This window comes from Lolium perenne, chromosome 7 (assembly GCF_019359855.2).
Source record: "Lolium perenne isolate Kyuss_39 chromosome 7, Kyuss_2.0, whole genome shotgun sequence".
Classification (NCBI taxonomy): domain Eukaryota; kingdom Viridiplantae; phylum Streptophyta; class Magnoliopsida; order Poales; family Poaceae; genus Lolium; species Lolium perenne.
In genome coordinates, this window is record NC_067250.2 from 75,942,340 (window position 1) to 75,962,753 (window position 20,414).

The window sequence follows — 20,414 nt, forward strand, 5'->3', positions numbered from 1 at the left end:
AATTTACGCGGTGGTTGAGCGCCAGCACGCGACCCTGGGCTCGCCGCTGGGAATATGGGCCTCCCCAGGCCAAATTTTCCATCCATCCGGCGCTAAATAGCGCCGGATTTCGGCCTGGGGAGCCCCAACGGTTGGAGATGATCTTAGGGGAGGCTATAGGAGAGCGTTGGAGCCAGATTTTTTCTTTTTTCCTCCCTATATTTGGTATAGGGGTGGTTATAGAGGTGTTGTTGGACTTGCTCTAAACCCCTATCTTTCAAAAAAAAAAAAACTTCGACCCGTTCCCTAGATAAAAAAACTTCAACCCATACACCCAAACGTTCCAGACGTACGTCCAAAACACAACACCAGCAGCACTGGAAACACATTGATAGTCTGATCCTAAAGCTTTCTATTCACTGCCACGATTGTCGATCGGGGTTGCAACCCCAAGCAGGTAACCATTATTTGCGTTAATTCGCAAGAAAAAAACATTATTCCCGTTCTCTGCCCTGGCAACCCCAGCCAGAGTAGAGCACAATGGTACAACAACAGAATGGTCTGGTTTCTACTCTGGCACCTCGCTCCAGGTAGGTCACCATGCAGCGCCGACAGTTGGTGCTCTACTTGTACTGGCTGGCGAGCTCTCCTTCCTTGACGATGTAGTTCTCTGCCGGGAAGTCCTCGCCCTTGAAGTACCTGTCCAACATGTCCTTCACCCCCGCGGCGTACCTCAGCTGCACGAGTTGCCATCAACATTGGAGACGGTCAGTCAGCGGCAGAGTGTGGCAATGGATAAACATGCATATTCCGTTACAAACTGGTCTAAGATGCACATGCATATTGTTGCTGTTAAGGTAGCCTGAATAGTTAATCTTATGCTTCTGTGAAGTTAACAATCAATTTGGAAGTCTTCCTATGATTCTGATTCAAAGAAAAGTTAATCTTATGTACATGCATATTGTTGCTGTCAAGGTAGCCTGAATAGTTAATCTTATGCTTCTGTGAAGTTGACAATCAATTTGGAAGTCTTCCTATGATTCTGATTCAAAGAAAAGTTAATCTTATACACATGCATATTGTTGGTGTTAAGGTAGCCTGAATAATTAATCTTATGCTTCTGTGAAGTTAACAATCAATTTGGAAGTCTTCCTATGATTCTGATTCAAAGAAAATTTAATCTTATACACATGCTTATTGTTGCTGTTAATGTAGCCCGAATAGTTAATCTTATGCTTCTGTGAAGTTAACAATCAATTTGGAAGTCTTCCTATGATTCTGATTCAAAGAAAGTATTATAATATCCTGAGATACTGGCCCCACTGTCTCGGTTACTATTTGCACATCTGACTAGTCACTAGACTGTTTTTCTTTTTTTTTAACAAGGCAAAACACAAAAGAACTATGTATCAGAACATCAGGTAGTGCAATTGCTGGTACGCTACATCAAGGCCTATGGTGAACAAAACAAACACAAAAGCTAACCTGTGCATCAATGGTAGTCCCAGAGATGTGAGGGGTCATTGCATGATTAGGCATGTAGCGCCATGGGTGATCCTTCGGTGCAGGTTGGGGAAACCAGACATCGCCTCCATATCCTGAGAAATAGAAATGAGGTACTTGGTGTTAAAGGAAATACTCCTTCAGATAGAAACATGAGATACTGCATCATTCACCTATTCTTTCAGTAGGGCACGGTTCGATAAGAAACAATAATGGCACCTACTTATGGAAAGCATATTTGTATCAACTACCATAGCAAGGAACACAAATTACAGAGTTAATAAATTGTTAACTACAATGTATCACACTTGAGTAGTTGACATTACTGGATTATGTTATACTATAGAATATAGATATCAAATTTTGTATATTACCCCTGATAAATGTGAAGCATGACAAACTCAAATAAAATGATGTGTTTGATAGACCCTAATAGCAAGAATAGATACACATCCTGCAGCATACTTATGCTTAAGAAAAGATTGATTAAAACTGTAAAAAATCTTACCAGCAATGTGACCGCTGGAACAAGCATCAGCTACTGCCTGGGCGTCCATGATTCCTCCACGAGCATTATTCACGACGATTACACCTTTCTTCATCTTTGCAATCTTTTCTTTATTGAACATGCCTCTGGAGAAAGTACCAAACAGAAATCAGAGATATTGCACAGTAGAATATAGTGAGAAAGAAGAAGCATGTGATGAATAGAGACCTTGTTTTCTCGGTAAGAGGTGTGTTGATCACAATGACATCACACTTTGGAAGCATAGCATCGAGGTCCTCTTCAAATTTCGCCCCAATTTCCTTTTCAAGCTCTGGGTTAATCTGAAGCCTGTCATGGTAGAGCAGATTGCAGTTGAAGGGCTTCAGACGCTGAAGTAAGAGCCTGCCAATACGACCAGCCCCGACAGTTCCAACAGTCTTTCCCTCAAGATCATAAGCTCTATGGGCAATGCCTGCAACATCCCATTCACCTTGAACGACCTGTTGATAGCCAGGCAAGAAGTTCCTGACCAGAATCAAGATGCGCATGAGCTCATCTTCTGCCACAGAGACGGTGTTACTTCCAGTGACTTCTGCAACAGTCAAGCCCGCAGCAGCAGCAGCTGGTAAATCAATATGATCCGAGCCAATCCCAGCCGTGAGAAGCAGCTCAAGGTTCTTTGCCTTCTTGATCCTCTCTGCAGAAACATAGGCTGGGTGGAACGGGGTGGTTATCAGGACGTGCATGTCTTCGATGTGCTTCTCCAGCTCTGGGAATGAGAACAGCGAACAGTTATGCGCAAGCATTTATAGACAAGACCAGAGTCTGATGACAAAATGAGAGCTATATAGCCACCTAAAAAGTTACATATCGTCTTTGTTTCATCTTAGTAAGAGACTAAGAGTAGGGCACAAAATAATGTGCAGAGTTGAATAATACATGCTAGATTGGAATATAAGCATTTGAATTGATCCTGCAGCAAGTTCATGTGGCTTGTGTTCAATTTTAGTACTTAGGAAACAGGGATGGACTAGAAGGAAGCCATCAATGGTTTGTCAATCATTTCATCAAATGACATATGCTTATCGAAATAAAGAGACATTTCAACGTAGGACAGATGAAAATCACTCTTCACTCCCCTTAGCGAAAAAAGAGAGCAGTTGTAACTATCATGAGTAGTAAGTCAGATAATTCAGGCTCCTTATATCTGTGCACTAGAACACTAGAGAGCCAAGTTCTATACAGGTACTGCAAAGTTTGACATTTTTTTAGGAATTATAGTATCTTACCCATAGTCAATAGCTTCACAAAACAGCATATTGATTACTTCAAGGAAACTCGTAGAGAAATAAATTAGAAAACATGAGAATTATTGGGTGTGGTTCTTGGCTACTGACCGCTGTTGGGCCCTTCCTTGTCGTCGGTGACAATGTAGTGATGTCCCTTGGATTCGAGCCAGTTGCGTATGCCGAGGGCGCCCTCGACGCAGCCGACGAAGTTGGGGTTCTTGTCGGCGTGCTCACCGGCCTTGTAGAAGACACCCACGATCTTCTTGCTGCCCGCTGACGTCTGCAGGACAGATGACAGATATCAAAACAGGGGCATCCTTTAGAATTCCCATGAACCAGCTGTAATTAATTCGACAACAGAAACTTGTACTCCCAAAGTTTACTAGTCTTTCCCGTATCCTAGGTCACTATTTTGACCTATATAACTTAAATTATATAATTCAAAAATTATATCATTAGAAAAGAGAATATCTAAATTTTCTAATGATATAATTTTTATAACATATAACTAATGCTAATTTGATCAAATTTGAGATCTAGAGCTACGCGCACACCTAACAAACTGTATCACAAAACGAATTACCCGTTGTATTTGCCACTCCTCTATTAATGAAAACCAGCTCTGAATTGGCTTTTCAGTCAAAAAAAAACTTATAAAGGAATTACAGAAAATCCGCATAAACCCCAGTCCCCTCCAAACCTTCCCAAACACCCCAGCAGCAAAATTAAAATACAGAAATGACGAATGTATTCGCCCATCTAACCATCTTGGATAAGAATTATCATAAAAATAAATAAACGAGTGAACCGCAGAGGAAATTGTTGACAGTATTCGTAGCGAACAGAGCGAAAGAAGTGAGGGACGAAGGAGGGAGACGTACGTGCGCGGCCCTGGATCCGAGCGCCCGGTCGACGAGCTGCCTGGCGGCAGCCCTCCACATCGCCATGGCCGGGATCCCGAGCAAAGGAGAGAGAGAGATAAGCGCTCCACGGAAAGTGCAAGCTGGCACGGAAGAGATGATGAGAGTGATGACGGCTGAGTGCGGAGGGACCGGGTAGATAAAGCTTCACGTCGTCACGGTGGGCCCGCCTTCGTCGTCCCGCGTGGCCTGGGATCCGGCGCCGCGCGGCTTTGGTCCCGAGCTCAAACGTGAACGGATCGATGACTCGTGGGGCCCTTTTCTGCGGTGGTGCTGGATGATCCACCTGTCTGTCGTGGTGTCGTGTCATCGTGTGTCAGTGTGTGTGCAGTTAGAGCAAGTACAATAAGTCCTAGTCAGCTGGCTATAAGCATTAAAATAATATATTGTTGCTTAGCTGGAGGAAAGAGATGCGGAGAGAGGAGGAGTGAGCTCTTATGCAAGAGCCAGCTCTAGCACGTGCTCCTAGGCACTATGTGAGAGTGAATGGTGGGCCATGCCCTAATAAAGTAGTCCAATTTTATAGCTCACTATTATACATGTTGGCTCTAAGATTACTATAGATGACATGACACTCGACTATAGCCAACAGTTGGCTCTACTATTAAACTTGCTCTTAGTTGTTCGTTGGGAAGAGGGATAGCTTTACTCGAAGATTAGTTGGTGAGAAGATTCCGTGATCAGCACCGCAGCGGCCGGCAGCGGCAGGGAAAAAGATCAACAAACCAAACCGAACCACTGCTAGGAAGGCACGTTTCTTGCGGCCTCCAAGGATGCTGTGCGAATCATGCGTGCGTGCATGATCTTCCTCCATACGGTGGAGCAGCAGAAATGGAATTGTGAAATCTGAGTCGGATGGCATTGAAACATGCTGATTTAGTTCACGGGTATTTTTTTTTTAAAAAAAAGGTAAGGTCATAGCCCTGCGTTAAATTAATAACGCCTTCACGGTAAGGTTACACGTTAATGATTGAACCAGGATAGAGGCGGAGTTGGTGAAGAAGCACGCCGAAGAGGAGTTCATGCCATCGTCAACCTCAACGAGGCCAACCATGTCGCATTGCCGTCTTCCACACCTACGAAGAAAGCACCCTGCTTTCTCGCCCTGGATCGATTGGGCGTCGTACCCATCCAGAGATGGAGCAGCTCCCCTGAGCACGCAAGGACAATGACAGACATGTCACCACGGGGAGGACTCTGGGCACTACCGTCTCAATGTCGCCACCCATAGACTTCACTGCCGCCCACAGCACCCAACCACCAAGCTGAGACGCAAACTGACAGGCCAAGTCGCCAAAGAAGACACGGTGAGGAAGAAGGCTAGTGCCACCGGGTATGGCCGAGAGTCGCCGAACATCTCACCCAAAGCAGAGCCTTGCAAGCACTTGACCAACCACCGCACAGCCGCACGAAGAGCAACCGCTACCAGCAACCCCCGTCGAGCTCATCCACTAGATCCGCCATCTCAAGGCAGCGCCTTCAACAAGGGTACGACGCCAGAGTGCCGCCGCTGCCCTAGCCGAAGCTTTAGGTTTTCACTCGAGACAGGCAGGTAAGGGAGGAGAGGAAAAACCTCGAAGTCGCCTTCATGAAGAAGAACATCATGCAGCGTCGTCGACGTCGTGGTCGCCGCTGTCGGCCAAGGGTTTCCCCTGGCTAGCCCCACCTCCGGTCCACCCACCCACCGTCGGAGATCTAGGGTCGAGGAAGACGGACGAGCAACAAGGGGAGGAGCAGCCGTCTTTGATTAGATCTTGTTCATAGGCCAAGCGGGGCGGCCGTCGAACCGCGACCATACCTACCGCCACCACGCCGCCCGCGCAGCCAAGGAGACGACAAGCAGTACCTCATGGGAGGTCTTGTGCACGGTAATTTCGCGGTTGAGAAGTAGCGGCAACTTATAAGCTTATGTCGTGCCACTTTATGAAATAACATTATATAGGTTTCTTATGATGTTTTGAGAGGCTCGAGTATTGTATACGTGAATGGATCGTTAGCGAACAAGAGGGGGGGTGAATGGTCGCTAAACGAGTTTTATAGCTTTTTCAATTTTTAGGCGCGACGCGAAAGTAAAGGTGGTGACTTTGATGATAGGGGTGTTCCTAGTATGATCCTAGCGATGCAACGAGTAAAGGAACCGAACAAGGTAGTAAAGAGAGGGAGCGAAACAACCGGGGTAGCGGAGACGAGGCGAGGTTTGTTTCCCGCAGTTCCTCCCACAAAAAGGAGTACGTCTGCGTTGAGGAGGTGCGAACCACGAAGGCTCGGCGGCCACACAAGTCTCACATTGTTCCTCGAGAAAGCCCCACGAAGGAGCTTCCCCTTCTCCACTAAGTAGTCGGTCGAGGCGACGGTTCCTTCACAAGGTTGGGGCGAGCTCCACAAACACCGGAGGCTCCCAACACCCTATGGGACTAGCACAACTCTAAGCTAGCCTCCATAGGAGCACTTCCTCCAAGATCCCACCATAGGAATCCTAACTCCAATATCCACTAAGGACTAGATGATATTGGTGAAATCTCTCTTGGTAGAACTATAGATCGGGGTCTCCTCCACCACTCCTCAAAGTTTGGGCAAGATTGATTGGGTAGGTAGGGAGATCCTCAAGGTTTGAGCTCAGCAACAATGGAGGAGAGAGAGAGAGAAGAGTTGAAAACGAGCTGGGGAAGCATGGGCCCTTTTATAGGTCCCTCCAAATCCAACTGTTATGTGTTGATCCCGCACGACCGGTACTACCGCTTGTGGAAGTGATAGTACCGCTCTGGATTTGAAAATCGCCCACAGATCTGCCACGTGGGCTCGAAGCGGTAGTACCGCTGCCGGTACCATTGAAGTACCGGTAGGGCCTCTGCGAGCCCCGGACTCCCACCCGGTACCAGAGCGGTACCAGGGCGGTAGTTCCGTTTTTCATGTTTACGGTACCAAAGTGGTACCTTGACGGAACTACCGCTCGAGAGCGGTACTTCTGGCTGAGGTACCGTAACATGTACTGTGAGCTTTTCGTCGTGCAAAGTCCAGAGCGGTACCACTGATCGGTACCAATAGGGTAGCGGTACTACCGCTCTTGGTACTGGTAGTACCGGTCGAGCAGAATCAGCTTTTTCCTCTTTACCTCTCCAACCACGTCACCTCGCGACACACACACAAAACCAGAAAACCTATAAGCTACGCTTGAGTCTTCCGATCCTGATGCGTTCAGCGAGGGCACCGTGCACCTGCAAATCTATCAAAAACAAACTATGCACACGGTGAAATTCATTCAAGTGTTGTTATCAAACACACAAAACACGAGGTATAGATTTTGCTCTTTCGATCCCCCCCTTTTGGTGTTTGATGACAACACAAGAATTTGCAATATAGCATAACATATTATGATAAGGTTCTAGATTTGCAAAAGCTAGACGGGGCTCCCCCTAGATGTGTGCATAGTTAGAATATGCATTTGAATACAAATACACACATCCTAGAGACATAACTCCCCCTAGATTCTACAAACCAAGCACATATGCAACAAGGATATTTGACATGTCTACATAGCATATGCACAATATGGAGGCAACATATGACAATACAAGAAGTCTCGGGTGAATGAGTCATACCTTTGCCTTGAGAAAACCTAAACTTCCAATAATAATGCCTCCATAGAAATGGTGTAGCCACAATAGATGAATACCGAATACCAATATAGGCTACCACGAATAAGTCTTATTACAAACTGGGAGATCCACGAATAGAGTAGAAAAGTATCAAGCACCGAATAGAGTTTCTCGAATAACTAGGGATAAAAGTGATGCCAAGGCCGAAAAGACCAAAACGAAGCACCAAGGCCTTGGCATCCCCATGCAAATACCCGTCCTAATAGAACAACTTCTCCCCCTTTGGCATCGAAACACCAAAAAGGGAGAGGAAGCATGCTAGCACCCCAAGAAGATCACTCGTCATCCTCGTCTTCCTCTTCCCCATCGTCCTCCTCGTCCTCATCATCTCCATAGATATCCTCGTCCTCCTCCTCATCATCATCTTTATCTTCGTCTTGAGCATGAGCCTTGCCATGAGGTGGTGGAGAGGGACGCACGATGCGTTCGAGAATGGATTCCTTGGAGCTCGACCACTTGTGCTTGGACTTCCAGTCCCCGGGAGGAGTGATGTTGTTCTCGGAGTCATCGGAGACGGGGAGGCCCATGTGAATCATCATGGCCTTTTGGCATTGACGAATCTTCTTGTTGTCCATGTGGGCCTTGTACATCTTGTCTTGGATGTCTTCCTTGAAGAAAAAGTACTTCTTGAGGCGAGCGGTGAGCTTGGCGAAGAGTCCATTGGTCTTGACGGAGTTTGGCACAAAGTCGGAGTCGTCGCTATCGACCTCCTCCTCCTCTTTATCATTGGGAGTATTTTTGCCATATCTTGGCGAAGAGTGATTCTTGACGGCGGGGCTGCGCTCATGGTGAATGGTGATTGGTGAGCATTGAGAGAGGACGTCTCCACGGCGAGCTTGCTCCCACTTGAGGCAAATTAGCGTCATGATGTACGGTGCATATTGGGGAAGCTTGCGGAGCAAGGCTAAATCTTGCATCTCATGCCATATGTAGTCCATGACGTCCAATTGCTTGCCGCTACCCTTGTTATCTTGAGTACGCACAAGGAGGTTGACAAGGAAACCATGCACTTCATCGTGGTTGGTGTGCTTGGGTTTGACGGTGTTGCGGTAGATGCGGTTCATGATATCATAGGTATTTGTCTGTTCACCACGACGACAGAAAGTTAATAGCACTAAGCCGGTACCACCGAGGGAAAACCCGATTGAACCTAACATGACATATTGGGACTTGTTTTGATTAACAACACAAGTGATTCCTAGAAGCATCAATTTTAAGAGTGTTTGCACCAGATTCCAAATCACAACATCCTGGACAATCCTTTATGTGTGGGTTGAGACAACAACCTGGAACCCGGATTACAAAGCACTACCTATCAACAATCATCATTTATACGTCTCTAGTTGGTATGGTCCAACCACATGTTCATAACATACGTCTACATTTTCATATTTAGGACTTGCGAAACATAGCCATCAATCTAGACATGTGCGATAGCCTAACCATATAAGTATAGATTTGTTGGAGATATGCCCAAGAGGCAATAATAAAGTGGTTATTATATATCTTTGTCTTTATGATAAATGTTTGCATACCATGCTATAATTGTATTAACCGAAACATTGATACATGTGTGTTATGTAAACAACAAGGAGTCCCTAGTAAGCCTCTTGTATAACTAGCTTGTTGATTAATAGATGATCATGGTTTCGTGATCATGAACATTGGATGTTATTAATAACAAGGTTATGTCATTAGATGAATGATATAATGGACACACACCCAAATAAGCGTAGCATAAGATCACGTCATTAAGTTCAGTTTGCTATAAGCTTTCGATACATAGTTACCTAGTCCTTCGACCATGAGATCATGTAAATCACTTATACCGGAAGGGTACTTTGATTACATCAAATGCCACTGCGTAAATGGGTAGTTATAAAGGTGGGATTAAGTATTCGGAAAGTATGAGTTGAGGCATTTGGATCAAGAGTGGGATTTGTCCATCCCGATGATGGATAGATATACTCTGGGCCCTCTCCGTGGAATGTCCTCTGATTAGCTTGCAAGCATCTGAATAGTTCACAAGAGATGATATGCCATGGTACGAGTAAAGAGTACTTGTCGGAGACGAGGTTGAACAAGGTATGGAGATACCGATGATCAAACCTCGGACAAGTAAAATATCGCGAGACAAAGGGAATCAGTATCGTATGTAAATGGTTCAATCGACCACTAAGTTATCGTTGAATATGTGGGAGCCATTATGGATCTCCAGATCCCGCTATTGGTTATTGGTCGGAGAGAAGTCTCAACCATGTCTGCATAGTTCACGAACCGTAGGGTGACACACTTAAGGTTTGATGTCGTTTTAAGTAGATATGGAATATGGAATGGAGTTCGAATTTTGTTCGGAGTCTCGGATGGGACCCAGGACATCACGAGGAGGTCCGGAATGGTCCGGAGAATAAGATTCATATATAGGAAGTCACTTTCCAAGTTTGGAAATGATCCGGTGCATTTATGGAAGGCGCTAGAATGTTCTAGAACCTTCCGGAAGAAATCACCATGGAAGGTGGAGTCCCGGTTGGACTCCACCAACCCTAACCAGCCAACCAAGTGGGAGGGTGGAGTCCATGGTGGACTCCACCTCCTTGGCCGGCCAACAAGGGGGGAAAGGGGAGAGTCCATGTCCCTCTAGGTTTCGTCCATACGACAGTTTTTGAATTGGGGTCTTATTCGAAGACTTTGGGCAAACCCTAGGGATTCCACCTATATAAAGAAGAGGAGAGGGAGGGGCCGGCCACTCCAACCACACCTTGGCCACACCAACCAGAGGCACCAAGGCCGACTGCCCCTCTCCCCAAACCCTAGCCGCCCTCCTCCTCATACACCTCCCGTAGTGCTTAGGCGAAGCCCTGCCGGAGATCTCCACCGCCACCGCCACCATGCCGTCGTGCTGTCGGGATTCCGAGGAGGATCTACTACTTCCACTGCCCGCTGGAACGGGAAGAAGGACGTCGTCATCAACACCGAACGTGTGACCGAGTACGGAGGTGCTGCCCGACTGTGGCACCGTCAAGATCTTCTACGCGCTTTTGAAAGCGGCAAGTGATCATCTTCTGCAACAACGAGATCTAATCTCGTAGGCTTTGGAAATCTTCGAGAGTTAGTCTCATGATCTTCTCGTTGCTACCATCTTCTAGATTGCATCTTGGCTTGTTATTCGTTCTCGCGGTAGGAATTTTTTGTTTTCTATGCTACGAATCCCATCAGTGGTATCAGAGCCGTGTCTATGCATAGATTGGTTGCACGAGTAGAACACAATTGTTTTGTGGGCGTTGATGCTTTGTTGTCTTTAGTCCGTGTACTTTGCATCTTCCGGGATGGTGGGATGAAGCGGCTCGGGCTAACTTTACATGACCGCGTTCATGAGATTTGCTCCACGCTCGACATGCAACTTGTATTGCATAAGTGGCTTTGCGGGTGTCTGTCTCTCCCACCATAGTGAAGATTCAATCTACTCTTTCTATTGACAACACTAGTATCACCGTTGTGGCTCATGTTCGTAGGTAGATTGGATCTTACTCGAAAACCCTAAACCACGTAAAATATGCAAACCAAATTAGAGGCGTCTAACTTGTTTTTGCAGGGTTTGGTGATGTGATATGGCCATGATATGATGATGAATATGTATTAGATGATCGTTATTGTATTGTGGCAACCGGCAGGAGCCTTATGGTTGTCTTTAAATTTCATGTTGATGTATTATTTCAAAATAGTTGTAATAGTTGCTACATGGGAGAACAACCATGAAGACGACGCCATTGACCTTGATGCTACGCCGACGATGATGGAGATCATGCCCGTTGATGATTGAGATCATGTCCGTGCTTTGGAGATGAAGATCAAAGGCGCAAAGACAAAAGGGCCATATCATATCACATATGAATTGCATGTGATATTAATCCTTTTATGCATCTTGTATTGCTTAGATCGCGACGGTAGCATTATAAAATGATCCCTCTCACTAAATATCAAGATAATAAAGTGTTCATCCTTAGTATGCACCGTTGCTAAGACTTGTCGTTTTGAAGCATCACGTGATGATCGGGTGTGATAGATTCTACATGTGCATACAACGGGTGCAAGCCAGTTTTGCACACGCAGATACTAAGGTTGCCTTGACGAGCCTAGCATGTACAGACATGGTCTCAGAACACGGGATACTGAAAGGTAGAGCATGAGTCATATGATTGATATGATGAACACTTTGAGTGTTCGCCTTTGAAGTTACATCTTGTCTCGTGATGATCGGACTTGGTGTAGTGGATTTGGTTCGTGTGATCACTAAGACAATGCGAGGGATATTGTTTTGAGTGGGAGTTCACCTAGTTCAATTTTAGAATTAAAATTTGAACATAATTTATCATAAACTTAGTCTAAACTCTTTGCAAATATGTTGTAGATCATGGCGTCCCCCTCCATCAATTTTAATCAGTTCCTAGAGAAAGAAAAGCTTAAAAGCAATGGTAGCAACTTCACCGACTGGTTCTGTCATGTGAGGATTTTCCTCAATGGTGGAAATCTGCAATATGTGCTCGAAGCACTGCTAGGTCCCCCACCACCACCTGCAGTATCTGAGGATGTAAAGAATGTCTACGAGACTCAGGTGACTCGGTACTCTCAAGTTCAGTGTGCCATCCTGTGCAGCCTAGAGGCGGAGCTCCAAAAGCATTTTGAGCACCACGATCTTTATGAGCTGGTCCATGAGCTAAAAACTATTTTTGAAACTCATGCGGCCGTGGAAAGCTATGAGGCCTTGAAACACTTCTTTGGCTGTATGATGGAAGAGGGCAACTCCGTTAGTGAGCACGTGCTCGTGATACGTCTCAAACGTATTCATAATTCTTATGTTCCATGCTAGTTTTATGACAATACTCACATGTTTTATACACACTTTACATCATTTATATGCATTTTCCGGCACTAACCTATTAACGAGATGCCGAAGCGCCAGTTCCTGTTTTGTGCTGTTTTTGGTTTCAGAAATCCTACACAGGAAATATTCTCGGAATTGGACAAAATTAACGCCCAGGGTCTTATTTTTCCACGGAGCTTCCAGAAGACCGAAGGGGATACGAAGTGGGGCCACGAGGTGGCGACACCACAAGGCGGCGCGGCCAAGGAGGGGCCCGCGCCGCCCTATGGTGTGGGACCCTCGGGACCCCTCCGAGGCTGCCCTTCCGCCTATAAAGTCTCTCCGTCGCGAAAACCCTAAAAAGATAAGCCACGAGATGAGAAAAGTTACGCAGCCGCCGCCATCGCGAAGCCAAGTTCGGGGGACAGAAGTCTCTATTCCGGCACGCCGCCGGGACGGGGAATTGCCCCCGAAAGCCATCTCCATCGACACCACCGCCATCTTCATCGCCGCTGCTGTCTCCCATGATGAGGAGGGAGTAGTTCTCCCCCGAGGCTGAGGGCTTTACCGGTAGCTATGTGGTTAATCTCTCTCTCCCATGTACTTCAATACAATGATCTCATGAGCTGCCTTACATGATTGAGATCCATATGATGAGCTTTGTAATCTAGATGTCGTTATGCTATTCAAGTGGATTTTACTTATGTGATCTCCAGAGACTCCTTGTCCCACGTGTGTAAAGGTGACAGTGTGTGCACCGTGTGGGTCTCTTAGGCTATATTTCACAGAATACTTGTTCACTGGGTTATGATTTGAGTTGGATGTCTCTATGAAATTGTGGTGTGTTAGTACCTCCTATGAATGCTCACAGTGACAGCGTGGGGTGTTTATTAGTACTTGGGAATACATCTTTAAGGTTTGCTTTTGCAGCCCTACACGGTGAATTAGTGTTCGTTATCCAGCAAGAGAGTAATTCACAATAGCATAGTGAAGCGCTTATATTTATATTCAATTATGATTGCAATGTTGAGAGTGTCCACTAGTGAAAGTATGATCCCTAGGCCTTGTTTCTAAGCATGGAAACATCGTTTCCAACAAGTTCTGCTACATGTTTGCTTGCTGCCATCTTTATTTCAGATTGCAATTACTACTTACAATCATCCATATCACTTGTATTTCACTATCTCTTCGCCGAACTAGTGCACCTATACATCTGACAAGTGTATTAGGTGTGTTGGGGACACAAGAGACTTCTTGTATCTTAATTGCAGGGTTGCTTGAGAGGAATATCTCTGACCTCTACCTCCCTGAGTTCGATAAACCTTGGGTGATTCACTTAAGGGAAACTTGCTGCTGTTCTACAAACCTCTGCTCTTGGAGGCCCAACACTGTCTACAGGAATAGAAGCGTGCGTAGACATCAAGCTATTTTCTGGCGCCGTTGCCGGGGAAGTTAAGAAAAGCTATACCACGGAAATTGCCAACTCCCACGGCAACAAGCTATTTTCTGGCGCCGTTGCCGGGGAGGTAAGGTAAAAGGTATTCACATCCTCCGACTACTAAGCTATTTCCTAGCACTGTTGCCGGTGTGTGAGTGCTCGAAGGTATTTCCTTTAGATCCTGCAATTATATCTTTTTGTTTCTTGTTTTTATTTTCACTAGTTAGGCTTAATGGAAAACAACAACAAAAATTAGAGATCTTTATGAACTTTATCTTGAGTTAGGACATGAGGTGTTTGAAGAGAAAATTAAAAAACCTATGGAACTTTATATGCATGCTAATGGCAATGTTATTAGTATGAATGCTTTGAACACTATTATTGCTAATGCCATGGAAGAATTTAAGCTTGGGGAGATCGGTTTTGATGAAAATGATATTTTTAGTCCCCCAAGTTTTGAGGAGAAAATTTTCTTTGATGATACTTTGCCTCCCATTTATGATGATTATACTGATAGTGGTATTTTGGTGCCACCTACTATGGAGATAAAGTTTATTATGATTATACCATTCCTGCCATTTATGATAATTACAATGATGGTTGTGATAGTTTTACTCCCACTATTACTAATAAAATTGATTATGCTTATGTGGAGAGTAATAATTTTATGCATGTAGCTCATGATAAGAATGTTTCATGTGATAGTTATATTGTTGAGTTTGTTCATGATGCTACTGAAAGTTATTATGAGAGAGGGAAACATGGTTATATGCATCTTAATAATATTAAGTTTCCCCTCTTTATGTTGAGAATCTTGAAGTTGCGCTTGTGTTGCCTTTCTATGCTTGTTGCATTATGCTTACATGACTTGTTTATTTACAAGATTCCTTTTCATAGGAAGTGGGTTAGACTTAAAAATGTTTCTTATTTGCTTTTGATGCTCTCTTTTGCTTCAACTCTTATTTCTTGCGCGAGCATCATTAAAATTACTGAGCCCATCTTAATGGCTATAAAGAAAGCACTTATTAGGAGATAACCCATGTTTTTATTTTGTTACTGTTTTGTTGTGTACTGGAAGTTGTTACTACTGTAGCAACCTCTCCTTATCTTTATTTTATTGCATTGTTGTGCCAAGTAAAGTCTCTAATAGAAAGTTGATACTAGATTTGGATTTCTGCGCAGAAACAGATTTCTACCTGTCACGAATTTGAGTAGATCTCTCTGTAGGAAACTCGTAAAATGCTGCAAATTTTCATGCGTGATCCTCAGATATGTACACAACTTTCATTAGTTTTGAGCTTTTTCAACTGAGCCTGTTAAGTTCCTCTGAAAAATTCGTCTTTACGGACTGTTCTGTTTTGACAGATTCTGCCTTTTATTTCGCATTGCCTCTTTTGCTATGTTGAAAGGATTTCTTTGTTCCATTAACTTTCAGTAGCTTTGGGCAATGTCCATAAGTGTTAAGAATGATTATGTCACCTCTAAATATGTGAATTTTTGATTATGCACTAACCCTCTAATGAGTTTGTTTTGAGTTTGGTGTGGAGGAAGTTTTCAAGGATCAAGAGAGGAAGATGATACAATATGATCAAGAAGAGTGAAAAGTTTAAGCTTGGGGATGCCCCCGTGGTTCATCCCTGCATATTTCAAGAAGACTCAAGCATCTAAGCTTGGGGATGCCCAAGGCATCCCCTTCTTCATCGACAACTTATCAGGTCACCTCTAGTGAAACTATATTTTTATTCTGTCACATCTTATATACTTTACTTGGAGCGTCTGTGTGCTTTTATTTTCATTTTGTTATCTTAGTTCTCTGAATAAATTGGATCATACCTTGTGTGGGAGAGAGACACGCTCCGCTTTTTCATATGAACACTAGTGTTCTTCGCTTTTACTTTTAATGTTCATGGCGGAGTTGAAAACCGCTTCGTTAATTGCTATTTGGTTGGAAACAGAAAATGCTTCATGTGGTAAATGGTATATGGTTTTGAGTAATTTGATACTTGGCAATTGTTGTGCTCAAATAGATCATGTTTAAGCTCTTGCATCATGTACTTTGCACCTACTAATGAAGAACTATCATAGAGCTTGTTGAATTTGGTTTGCATGATTGGTCTCTCTAAGGTCTAGATATTTTCTGGTAAAGTGTTTGAGCAACAAGGAGACAGTGTAGAGTCTTATAATGCTTGCAATATGTTCTTATGTAAGTTTTGCTGTACCGGTTCATACTTGTGTTTGCTTCAAACGCCAAAGTCTTGTACTGAGAGGGAATACTTCTCGTGCATCCAAATCCTTGAGCCAAAACCTATGCCATTTGTGTCCACCATACCTACCTACTATGTGGTATTTCTCTGCCATTCCAAAGTAAATTACTTGAGTGCTACCTTTAAAATTTCATTCCTTGTCTTTGCAATATATAGCTCATGGGAAAATAGCCTTAAAAACTATTGTGGTAAAGAATATGTAGCTTATGTATCTTATTTCTTATAAGTTGCTTGTTGAGCGGTAACCATGTTTCTGGGGACGCCATCAACTATTACACCTTTGTTGAATATCATGTGAGTTGCTATGCATGTTCGTCTTGTCTGAAGTAAGGGCGATTTATCATGATCAAATGGTTTGAGTATGCATATTGTTAGAGAAGAACATTGGGCCGCTAACTAAAGCCATGAATCATGGTGGAAGTTTCAGTTTGGACACTAATCCTCAATCTCTTATGAGAATATTATCTGTTGTTGAATGCTTATGCATTAAAGAGGAGTGATACGTCTCAAACGTATCTATAATTTCTTATGTTCCATGCTACTTTTATGATGATACTCACATGTTTTATACACATTATATGTCATTATTATGCGTTTTCCGGAACTAACCTATTGACGAGATGCCGAAGTGCCAGTTCCTGTTTTCTGCTGTTTTTGGTTTCAGAAATCCTAGTAAGGAAATATTCTCGGAATTGGACGAAATCAACGCCCAGCATCTTAGAATTCCACGAAGCTTCCAGAACACCCGAGAGCCACCAGAGGAGAGCCACAGGGGGCCCACACATGGGCCTGGCGCGGCCAGGGCTGCGCCCGCGCCCCCCTGTTGTGTGGCGGCTCCGTGCCCCCTCCGACTCCGCCTCTTCGCCTATTTAAAGGTCCCTGACCTAAATCTTCGATACGGAAAAGCCACGATACGGAAAACCTTCCAGAGCCGCCGCCATCGCGAAGCCAAGATCTGGGGGACAGGAGTCTCTGTTCCGGCGCGCCGCCGGGACGGGGAAGTGCCCCCGGAAGGCTTCTCCATCGACACCACCGCCATCTTCATCAACGTTGCTGTCTCCCATGAGGAGGGAGTAGTTCTCCATCGAGGCTAAGGGCTGTACCGATAGCTATGTGGTTAATCTCTCTCCTATGTACTTCAATACAATGATCTCATGAGCTGCCTTACATGATTGAGATTCATATGAGTTTTGTATCACTATTAGTCTATGTGCTACTCTTGTGATGTTATTAAAGTAGTCTATTCCTACTTCACGGTGTAATGGTGACAGTGTGTGCATCGTGTAGTACTTGGCGTAGGTTATGATCATAATCTCTTGTAGGTTATGGAGTTAATTATTACTATGATAGTATTGATGTGATTTATTCCCCCTTCATAGTGTAAAGGTGACAGTGTGTATGCTATGTTAGTACTCGGTTTAAATTGCAAAGATCTATTATGCTTTAAGGTTACTTAAATATGAATGCCGAATGTTGTGGCGCTTGTTAACTCCGTCTTGAGGGAGCTCTTGTAACCCTACACAACGAATGGTGTTCATTATCAAACAAGAGTATATGTAGCACAAAGGAAGAGAACTTATTTATTTATGTGATCAATGTTGAGAGTGTCCACTAGTGAAAGTATGATCCCTAGGCCTTGTTTCCAAATACTGCAATCATCGCTTGTTTCTTGTTTCTTGCATCTTTACTTCTGCAATATTACTACCATCAACCGCACGCTTGACAAGCACTTTTAAGGCGCCGTTACTACTGCTCATATTCATTCATACCACTTGTATTTCACTATCTCTTCGCCGAACTAGTGCACCTATACATCTGACAAGTGTATTAGGTGTGTTGGGGACACAAGAGACTTCTTGTATCGTGATTGCAGGGTTGCTTGAGAGGGATATCTTTGACCTCTTCCTCCCTGAGTTCGATAAACCTTGGGTGATCCACTTAAGGGAAACTTGCTGCTGTTCTACAAACCTCTGCTCTTGGAGGCCCAACACTGTCTACAAGAATAGAAGCATCCGTAGACATCAAGCACTTTTCTGGCGCCGTTGCCGGGGAGGAAAGGTAAAAGGCACTCATACTTCGGTCCCAGGTAACTAAGTACTTTTCTGTTGCCGTTGTGTGTGTGCTCGAAGCTATTTCCTTTAGATCCTGCAATTGCATCTTTTTGTTTCTTGTTAAACACTAGTAAGGCATAATGGAAAACATCTGTGAGCTTTTTAAACTATTTCCTGAGTCAAGACATGAATGGTTTAATGCGAAAATTAAAAAACCTATGGAACCTTATTTGCATGCTAGTAGTAATATTAGTATGAACGCTTTGAACACCATTGTTGATAATGATATAGAAAATTCTAAGCTTGGGGAGGTCGGTTTTGATGAAAATGATCTCTTTAGCCCTCCGGGTATTGAGGAGAAAGTTTATGTTGATTATGATATGCCTCCCATATATGATGGTTATAATGATAGTGGTCATTTGGTGCCGCCTACTATGGAGAGTAAATTTTATTGTGATGATACTATACCTCCTATATTTGATGATGAGAATAATAATGATAGCTACTTTGTTGAATTTGCTCCCACTACAACTAATAAAATTGATTATGCTTATGTTGGGAGTAGTAATAATTTTATGCATGAGACTCATGATAAGAATGCTTTATGTGATAGTTATATTGTTGAAATTGTTCATGATGCTACTGAAAGTTATTATGAGAGAGGAAAATATGGTTGTAGAAGTTTTCATGTTACTAAAACACCTCTCTTTTTGCTGAAAATCTTGAAGTTACACTTATTTTATCTTTCTATGCTTGTTGCATTATGCCTACATGACTTGTTTATTTACAAGATTCCTTTTCATAGGAAGTGGGTTAGGCTTAAATGTGTTTTTAATTTGCTTCTTGATGCTCTCTTTTGCTTCAATTCTTATTTCTTATGAGTGCATCATTGAAATTACTGAGCCCATCTTAATGGCTATAAAGAAAGCACTTCTTGGGAGATAACCCATGTGTTTATTTTACTACAGTACTTTTATTTTATATTTGTGTCCTGGAAGTTGTTACTACTGTAGCAACCTCTCCTTATCTTTATTTTATTGCATTGTTGTGCCAAGTAAAGTCTTTGATAGCAAGGTTCATACTAGATTTGGATTACTACGCAGAAACAGATTTCTGTCTGTCACGAATTTGGGCAGGGTTCTCTGTAGGTAACTCAGAAAAATCTGCCAATTTACATGCGTGATCCTCAGATATGTAATCAACTTTCATTCAATTTGAGCATTTTCATTTGAGCAAGTCCAATGCCTCTAAAAAATTCGTCTTTACGGACTGTTCTGTTTTGATAGATTCTGCCTTTTATTTCGCATTGCCTATTTTGCTGTGTTGGATGGATTTCTTTGTTCCATTGACTTCCAGTAGCATTGGGCAATGTCCAGAAGTGTTAAGAATGATTGTGTTACCTCTGAACATGTGAATTTTTGATTATGCACTAACCCTCTAATGAGTTTGTTTCGAGTTTGGTGTGGAGGAAGTTTTCAAGGGTCAAGAGAGGAGGATGATATACTATGATCAAGAAGAGTGAAAAGTCTAAGCTTGGGGATGCCCCCGTGGTCCATCCCTGCATATTTCAAGAAGACTCAAGCGTCTAAGCTTGGGGATGCCCAAGGCATCCCCTTCTTCATCAACAATTTATCAGGTTTTTTCTTTTGAAACTATATTTTTATACGGTCACATCTTATGTGCTTTACTTGGAGCGTCTGTGTGTTTTTATTTTTCTTTGTGTTTGAATAAATTGGATCCTATCATGCTTGTGTGGGAGAGAGACACGCTCCGCTGTTGCATATGAACACATGTGTTCTTAGCTTTATCTTTAATGTTCATGGAGGAGTTGAAAACCGTTTCGTTAATTGCTATTTGGTTGGAAACAGAAAATGCTTCATGTGGTAATTGGTATAATGTCTTGAATAATTTGATACTTGGCAATTGTTGTATAGATCATGTTTAAGCTCTTGCATCATGTACTTTG

The 20,414-nt window shown here is 43.5% G+C and overlaps 1 protein-coding gene across 1 annotated transcript; it reads right to left on the bottom strand.

Annotated features, from left to right (window-relative positions):
- Nucleotides 1-367: 367 nt before the first annotated feature.
- Nucleotides 368-4,286, bottom strand: LOC127317008 (formate dehydrogenase, mitochondrial). The gene is made up of 6 exons (XM_051347524.2): nucleotides 4,140-4,286; nucleotides 3,367-3,538; nucleotides 2,198-2,738; nucleotides 1,991-2,115; nucleotides 1,465-1,577; nucleotides 368-716 (listed from the first exon to the last, which is right to left on the bottom strand). Exons 1-6 carry the CDS (start codon nucleotides 4,203-4,205, stop codon nucleotides 603-605), a joined length of 1,131 nt encoding a protein of 376 aa, XP_051203484.1. The 5' UTR covers nucleotides 4,206-4,286; the 3' UTR covers nucleotides 368-602.
- Between the last annotated feature and the right edge of the window lie 16,128 nt (nucleotides 4,287-20,414).

Coding starts and splice junctions, on each gene's coding strand:
- LOC127317008 (XM_051347524.2), bottom strand. CDS start 4,205: ATGGCGATGTGGAGGGCTGCCGCCAGGCAGCTCGTCGACCGGGCGCTC. Junction 3,539..4,139: donor TCGGATCCAGGGCCGCGCAC/GTACGTCTCCCT, acceptor TCTGTCCTGCAG/ACGTCAGCGGGCAGCAAGAA. Junction 1,578..1,990: donor TTCCAGCGGTCACATTGCTG/GTAAGATTTTTT, acceptor TCTATTTCTCAG/GATATGGAGGCGATGTCTGG.